General features: G+C 41.6%; 1 protein-coding gene across 1 annotated transcript in view; it reads left to right on the top strand.

Annotated features, from left to right (window-relative positions):
• Nucleotides 1–8,837, top strand: part of LOC102256566 (cytosolic 5'-nucleotidase 1B) — a 26,725-nt gene that overhangs the window by 3,703 nt on the left and 14,185 nt on the right. Inside the window, exons 5-9 of the mRNA XM_014536906.1 lie at nt 53–383; nt 737–904; nt 2,505–2,634; nt 5,640–5,762; nt 6,163–6,344. Coding sequence (XP_014392392.1) covers nt 53–383; nt 737–904; nt 2,505–2,634; nt 5,640–5,762; nt 6,163–6,344 — 934 coding nt within the window. The remainder of the gene's footprint in view (nt 1–52; nt 384–736; nt 905–2,504; nt 2,635–5,639; nt 5,763–6,162; nt 6,345–8,837) is intronic.

Genomic DNA, 8,837 nt, shown 5'->3' with positions numbered 1-8,837 from the left:
CCCCGTCCCAGCCCCAGTCCCTGCCTCAGTCTCTGCCCTCATCCATGCGCAGCATCAAGATTCATGAGCACCATGACCACTGGGGGCACAGCATGATTCGGGATCGGGATCGGGATCGGGATAGGGATCGGGATCGGGATCGGGATCGAGATCGGGATAGGGATGCCCGGGATTCCCGGGACTCGCTGCATCGGGATTGTCCACGCACGCCCCCCTTGGATTGGAAGCCCTATTCTCAGCGCAGGAGCTACAACTCCCAGGACCACGACTATATAGTTGACCTGGGCCGGCCGCGGGAGGAGGATAATGAGGACGAGGAGGCCTACTGGTCATCAGTGAGGACACTGTATGAGAAGAACCCGGGCTGCTCACGCCCCCGGCCGGTGAGCAGAGCCTGCAGACCCTGGTACTCTGGGCGCCCCTCTGCGCAGCCCCAGAGCCCACGCCCCTCCCAGCATCTCTCCTCTCCAAGCTGGAGGGAAGTCCAAGTGCATCCCAAGCCCCCCTCCTGCAGCCTCAGTGGTGGTGGTGGTGGTGGTGATGGTGTGGGGAGTAGGGGGTGGGAGGTGGAGGCGGGGAGGGGGGTCCAGGCCTTAGCTGTTTCCAGCATCCCAGTGCCCCAAGCAAGGGCCCATCTGTTTTCTTCCCCACCCCCCCTCCCCTGCCCTGGGATGAGTCCTATTCCTGACCCCTTCCCATCTGTGTGACTGCCCCCCACTGGCACCTCTGTCTGCAGGCCAAACCCAAGCACGCCCTCACCATCGCTGTGTCGTCCCGGGCTCTGTTCAACATGGTGGACGGCAGGAAAATCTACGAGGAGGAGGGTCTGGAAAAGTACATGGAGTACCAGCTCTGCAACGAGAACGTCATCCTGACCCCCGGGCCCGCCTTCCGCTTCGTCAAGGTACCGGGAGGACCCAGGCCGGCCCTGGGGATCTCCTCCAGGTTCCCTCACAATCCCTAGCCCACCTTTGTTGTTCTTGCCCTTGGAGTTGACCCCAGTCCGGTTTCTGCATTCACAGAGGCTCCCAGACCATTGAGGTTCACAGAGGCTCCCAGACCATTGAGGGAGGGTCGGCCTCAGATCTGAGATGCTGCGCTTTCCTAAGTAGAGTCCTAATCAGGAGACCTGTTCCCTCCTCAGAAGGAGCCGTAGCCAGAAAAAATGACAAATTTACAATTCCAAGCACTAGTAGAATAAAACGCCTCCTTAAAATGAAATGAAATTCACTCTTGCTGCTTTTGCCCCAAACCTAGCATATTTTTAAAAAATCAAGATGTTCTTGGCACTTAGGGGCATGATTTTAATGAAGTCAAGTTATCTACATTTATACAGAAATGTATAGCACTTTAACTGTGATCCCTATATAACTTCAACAAATATTGCACAGTAGCATCATAACCAGGCAGAAACAAGCTACATCTCCACAGCTGTCAGTAGAAAGTATGTATGGGGCATGGGAGGAAACCACACACCTATTCTGAAGACTCCTGCTTAAAAAGAGAGAAAGTGGTCTTTGGCAACACATACACTACAATTGGAACAATACAGACCATTAACATGGCCCCTGTGCAAGGTTAACTATGCAAATTCATGAAGTATTCTATATTTTTCACAATAAAAAAGTAATCATCAACCCAAGTGCCCATAAATAGTCAATTAGATAAAGTAGATGTGGTACATATATACCATGGAATGTTACTTGGCTATAAAAAAAATGAAATCTTACCATTTGCAACAACATGGATGGACTATAAAGTATCATGCTAAGTGAAATAAGTCAGACAGAAAAAGACAAATGCTATGATTTCACTTACATGAGCAATCTAAAGAACAAAATAAATGAATAAAACAAAAAAGAAACAGACACATAGATACAGAGAACAAATTAAGGGTTGCTAGAGGGGACGGGCATGGGGGGGGGCTGGTTAAAAAAAAAGGGATTAAGAAGTATGAATTGGTAATTACAAAATATTCACGGAGATGGAAAGTACAGCATAGGGAATGTAGTCATTAATATTGTAATACATATGTATGGTGCCAAGAAGGTATTAGAATTATGGGGGGGATCACTTCTGAAATTATATAATTGTCTGACCACTGTGCTGGTATAAAATGATACTGAATGTGAATTATAATTGAAAAGTAATAAAATAATGATCAGATGATCAAGAAAGGCAGCCTTTACAAAACAAAAATAGAGTTATAAAAGGGCTAGCCTAATCCTTCTCTTTGCCTACCCAACAGAGATAATGCTAGTAGACCAAATGTAACAATTTCAACAAATATCTATAGGTTCACTAATCATTAACTGAAGTCCTATGTGTGAGAGGCATAAAGTACAGAAATGAATGACATAACCTCACCTACAAGGAGCCCTAACTCTCAGTGAAGTGTCTTCAAAGCTTGAATTTGACATTGATAAGATCCCTTCTCTCCAGACTCCCAGTGCCCACCTTGCCTGGCCCTCTTATACACACACGCTCATGTTTGTAACCTACAGGCCCTGCAGCATGTCAATGCTAGACTCCGTGATCTGTATCCTGAGGAACACGAATTATTTGATATTGTACTGATGACTAATAACCATGCCCAAGTGGGAGTGCGGCTTATAAACAGCGTCAATCACTATGGTAAGTAAAATAAATACCATGTGGAAGCATGGCTCGCCGCTCTGGAAGAGAGAGGCCATGTGATTTTGCTAACTGTGGCCTAACTAATGCAGTGTCTTTGATACTGACACCCCCTTCTGCGTGAGGAATGTTTATTTGCCTATGTCAGAACAAGAGAGGCCATGTTCATTTTTAACTTCAGCACAGAGTTGGGCCCAAAGCTCTGGACTTAACTTGTCAAGTGTGAATTTCAAAGTCTTAATCCCAGGTCCTGCGATGCATTTCTGTTTTATGTTCTTCACTTCTGAACCTGACTTCAAGGAGCCGTCATCCCAGAGGCTTTCACTGTGTGATCAAACTTCTTGCTCACCGCAGATACATGTGAAAGGTTTAAAGGTTCTCACCTTGCCTTTCCACTCTTAAACTCTGATTTTCCCTGGCTGTTCTCCCCACACATCAAACGTCTCTTCAGAGTATTTCCATCAGTGTGCTGGAGACTTTAAGGGAAAAGTCCCCTTCTTCCTGTTATGGAATTACCTGACTTCTTATTTGGGGACTTTAGCCTATTTTCTAAATGACATCAGTTTTATGGGGATGTCAAGTCAAAATAAGGTATAAATTTGGCATATTTAAATGCTTGGTTGAAATTGGGCATACGTATAAATAATCAAGATATATTACAAGTTATAAATTGTATTAACCTAACTACATACTTTAAAAAATGTTTGCCTTTCAAAAATGCAGCTTTCATCGTGTTAGGACATGAAAATAACGTATGTAAAAGGTTTAGCATAGAGGACTGGCATAGATTAGTTACTCAATAAAGTGCAGCTATTAGGTGACTTAGTAGGTGAGTGATGTCTCTCTATCCCTCATCACACTGAGCCCACAAAAGTAGTAGCATAAAAAAGCATCGTTATTCACTGATTAAATCTGCAAATTAACTGATTGAGCCCAATCTTCTCATGCAGCCTTGTTCATGGAATAACAACCTGTCACCTGGAAAAAGAGTTAGTCACTTGCCTTCTACGGGTGCTGAAGGCCATTTGTATACCTCTCTGCTATGGTCTTTGTTATTTTATAATTATCTGTTTACAAGCCTGGCTCCTCAGTGAACTGTCTCTTTGAAATAAGGAACAATGTTCTAGGCATTTCTAAAGCCCCAGTGCCACCACATAATTTCTGTTCATTAAATCAATGTAATTAAGGATTTGTAGGGTACAGTTTTGTGTCACGTTTGCCCAGTGCTGGCTTACGTGGAAAAGCGAGAGCATTTTGTTAATTCCACAACAAACACTTGCACTCAACTGTTGAAGGACCCCATCTACTCTCTAGGTCCATATAGGTGTTAGACTCAAAATACTGCTTTTTGTTATATGCAGCTGCCCAGTGTATCACCTATCTACAAACACTCTGAATGGGTAAACATCTTCTATGCATGTTACACTTTACTTAATTATTCACACGTTATTTAACCATGTTTTGCTTTTTTAAATAATCCTGCACCAAAACATTTCTACATAAATCTTTATCAGAGTTTCAGATTATTCCCTTAAAATAAAGTCCCCAAAAATGCAATCTTAGGTCAAAATGAATAAACCTATTAGAAGTGCTTGATATATTTTGTCAAATTACTTTTTAGGTAGCCTGTACCAATGGATACTCTCATCCATAGTGAACCTGGATGCTTATTTTACAAACCTCTCACCAACATCCAGTACTTTTTTTTTTAATTGTTGTTGATTTAAAAGACATTTGGTGGTATACGAGTGTTTAGTCTGTTATTAATTCCATTTAAACTTCCAAGTCAGGAAATAGAGACAATTTCAAACCTTTTGTTGATGTTTTTAAAAAATTGTTCAGTTCCTAGCACAACTTCTTATTACTATTGTATTGTTACTGAAGAAAGGTAGAAACGGTACTTAAAATAGAATCACACTTTAACTGGCCCTTGCAGCAAGTCAGGAGGCTGCAGTTGAAAGACAAGAGTCAACAGGAACCAGTGGGTTTAGACAAGCTTTTAGGTTTTGGTGTCCTTTTCTGTAATGAAGGTAATAATGCCTGCCAGTTATTGTGAGAGTAACTTGGCGAGGTCAATGTGGATGGACTTCATAAATTGTTATGCATCAAACACATCAACTATTATATAAAACTAGTGGTCCGGTGCATAAAATTCGTGCACATTAAAAGGGAATTAATTTAGGAGAAATATTTTAATATTGCTATTTGCCCTTTCTCTATAATAGAAATGTCAGAGATGAAAGAAAATTAGTAAAATGTGTATGAAAATCTTCCACCTGTCAGAGTCTGGGGCGTGCCGTGGGACCCAGAGTCAAGAACCTGCTCACCTGTGTGTGCCTCAAAATCACATGAGACCCAGACGTGGCCGGCCCCACCCCCATTGGATGAGATCCAGACCAGGCCGGCCCCACCCTCGTCAAGCCCTGCTGGGCAAGGGGCACAGCCTCAGGTCCCCCGTCAAGCCCCGCTGGGTGGGGGATGCAGCCTCAGGTCCCCCGGCGCACCCTCAGGTCCCCCAGCCCAGTGTCAGTGTTGGGGGGCACAGCCTGAGGCCCCCTGTCAAGCCCTGCCGGTGGGGGGGGGGCACAGCCCGAAGTCCCCTGTTAAGCCCCACTGGGCAGGGGGGTACAGCCTCACGCCCCCCTCCCCAGCCTGGCGCCACACAGCCTCAGGTCCCTGCTGATCGCTTGTTATGGCTAGTTACGTGAACCCCGCCTCCGCTGTGGGCGCAGCCACCTTGTGTTATGGGAACCCTGCCTCTGCTGTGGGTGCAGCCATCTGGTGATGGAGTGAGGGAGTGGGGGTCAATTTGCATATTACATCTTTATTATATAGGATGCTGGTGCTAAGAAGGTAATTTTTATTTTCCCATATTGGTACTCAGAAGGAAATTCTAAAACCTCAGTGGGCACTCACTTATTCCTAAGGTAACTCTCACTTGCATTTACAGTAGCTATATTGTCTTTAGACTCTGACCTCACAAAATCTTTCTCGCCCAATAACAGGCTTACTAATTGACCGCTTCTGTCTGACCGGTGGAAAAAGCCCCGTTGGCTATTTGAAGGCCTATCTTACCAACTTCTATCTTTCTGCGGACTGTGAAAAAGTACAAGAAGCACTGCAAGAAGGTAGAGGCTTGGTTTTATCCCGGTAGTTAATAGAGAGGTTTGTGCTAGTGCTTACTTCCATTGAGCTTCCCATATGACTATGCGGTTTATGCCCTTGTTGGACATAAGATGTTTCTGCAAGTGGCAGCCCTTACGTTCGTCTTTTAGAGCTTTGACCTTCCTGGGGGTGGACATCCTCAGTGATCATCTTACATCCACTTTACACTTTTCCATCCCTTATAAAAATGCAGTGCATGGACAACTGTTTCTAGATGTGTGGTTGTGAAGAGGAGCTGAGTCATCAGGGAATAATAGATAGAGAGGAAATGCAAGGTCTGGGAGGGCTTATTATTTTTTTAATGGTAGAAACTAAATCTCATGGCCCTGAGAGTAGGATTAATCCGTCCCCATGGTCTTCCAGGGATCGCCTCTGCAACAATGTTTGATGGAGGGAAAGACACGTCTTACTGTGACTCACAGCTCCGTGTGGCTTTTGATGGAGACTCCATCCTCTTCTCTGATGAGCTGGAATATCCTACCAAGGACGGGCTGGAGAAATTCTTTCAACATGAAACACAATGTGAGACTAAGCCTATTGTTCAGGTGGGTTCAAGGAGCTCTAATTAACTTTGATCCCCCTATTTTCCAATAGATAGCATTATTTGTTCATTGTGATGGCTTTCAGATTACTTTAGGCAGCCACTCCTCAGTTCTGATCCTTTGCCATTTTCTCCCTGTCTTTTGTTAACTCCTATTTTGACTTTTTTTTTTAACATTCTTTTATCTAGCCTTTTGGAAATGTTCCTATGATCTTATGATAATGACTTCACCCTCCAAATTATGAGTAACAGAGGCATTGTGGCTTACCAATACGCCATTTCTACAAAACAGGTTCTCAAAATAGTAAGGTCATTTCCAGTAGGTCAGTAAACATTTGTTGAACCTCTCTCTCCGTAACCTCAAACTCAATAAAGGCATTGCTTAATTGAGAAAATCTGCAAAACTGACAGCTTGAGTTGGATCAAAGAATGAGCCTCAAATAAGTGCGAACTATGAAAACCTAATCAATCTGAAACTGAACATGAACTTTTTTTGGAACCAATCCATAAACTGAAGTGAAAGTGTTAAAGCCACAGTCTGAAATGAACCAAACTTCTGAACCAAAGGAAATTTGAAGAACTAAAATATTCTCCAAACTGAACTAATGGATCATTCAGTTTTAATCTATGAATCTTACCAAGAAATTTAATTGGCCTCTTTTTCTCAGCTCTTCTTGAAGTGAAGATATGGTTTATTATATTTTATTACATTTATAAAACTGTGAATAGACAAACTGAAAGCTGAAAAGTTTTACTAACTAACCTTATGTTACAGCAAGTGATGTTTAAACTGTATGTGTGTGTTTAACTTTATAGGCCCTTCCTAAATAGCCACTTTGGAAGACTTGTTCTCATGCTATGAAGTTGTTCAGTGTTAAAAAAGTTTACTGTTGCAAGGAAAATCATTTGTGATATTTTATATATATCTGCTTTGCTAAAATTCACAGCCCATTTCATATTATCCATTAACTATTATTGAAATGTGGAAGAGCTCCAAAAATAGAACACACACACACACACACACACACTTTAAATAAAAGAATTACTATTCACACACACACACACACACACACACACTTTAAAAAAAAAAGAATTACTTCAAGATGATCTAAAAATACCATTTTCTCATCCCAGGTAAAGCAAATTTTTTAGATTTTGTATTTATCAGATACATTTTGCATGTTTTAAATCATTTTTTCCCATTAAACAATTGAAATTGAGAAAACCAACAAATTTCTATTACTCATACAGGCTTTCACTATGCAGTAGGAAAAAAATACTATTTTTTGCATAGAAAGGGTAGCTTATCTATAAAGACCAGGCTTTGCCAGATGTGTTCCACTGATGAGAATGCTATGAGGGCTGATTCCTACCAAAGGCTTTCTAGTATGTTGGTCGTGGGGTTTGGCCATGACAGTGTCCCAGTTGTCTCAAGTGAAAGAAATCTGAGGGTCCTTGGCAAATGACACAGTTGGGAAGGATTAATCTGGCCACTTTCAGTGTATCATATAAGCCTCCAATGTGGTATCATGACTAGTAATGAATGTCTCCTGATTTGATCTCTACATTATCTCACCATTCTGACAATCACACCCACGTGTGTGTGTGTGTGTGTGTGCATGTGCGTGTGTGTGTGTGTGTTTTAATCAGTTTTTCAAGTGTAATTTACATACAATAAAATTCATCATTTTTAGTGGGTGGTTTAAGAGATTTGACAAACACATATAGTATTGAAACCACAATCAAAATATACAACATACAAAATTCCCTGTGTTCTTTGTAGTCATCCTTAAGTCTCTTATCTCCAACCACTAATCTTATTTCTGTCCCCATAATTTTGCCTTTTCCAGATGTCATATAAATGGAATCATACAGAATACAATCTTTTGAATCTGACTTATTCAGCATAATGCATTTTAGATTCATCCTTGTCATTCCATGTATCAGTAACTTGTTGCTTTTTACTGCTGAGAAGTATTTCGCTCTATGGATATGCCACATTATGTTTATCCATTAACCTGAAGGAGGATATGTAGGCTGTTTTCAGTTTATTTATAAATACAACCACCTTAAGCATTTACATACAGGGTTCTGTGTAAACATTATATCTCATTTCTCTTGGGTAAATACCTAGGAGTAGGATTACTAGGTCACAGGATAAGTATATGTTAAATTTCAGATGATCTATTTTGAATTGATTTATATGTTTGTGCAAAATATTGGTTAAGGTTCATTTTCACTGTTTATAGGTATCCTAAGTGCTCCAACACTGGCTTTCTGTTCCTTTAATATAGGTATCTATATTTTACTAATATTATACTGTCTTGATTATTATAGTTGTATAGTAAGTCTTGAGATCTGGTGGTATGAGTCCTCCAAATACATTATTTTCCAAATATCTTTTGGACATTCTGATATCTTTACATTTGTATACAGATCTAAGAATTAGCTTGTCATTTTGTGTGTGTGTGTGTGTGTGTGTGTGTGTGTGTGTGTG

Source organism: Myotis brandtii, unplaced genomic scaffold, assembly GCF_000412655.1.
Source record: "Myotis brandtii unplaced genomic scaffold, ASM41265v1 scaffold1680, whole genome shotgun sequence".
NCBI lineage: Eukaryota > Metazoa > Chordata > Mammalia > Chiroptera > Vespertilionidae > Myotis > Myotis brandtii.
The sequence above is the reverse complement of the archived record's forward strand: the minus strand, read 5'-3'. Positions and strand labels throughout refer to the sequence as shown.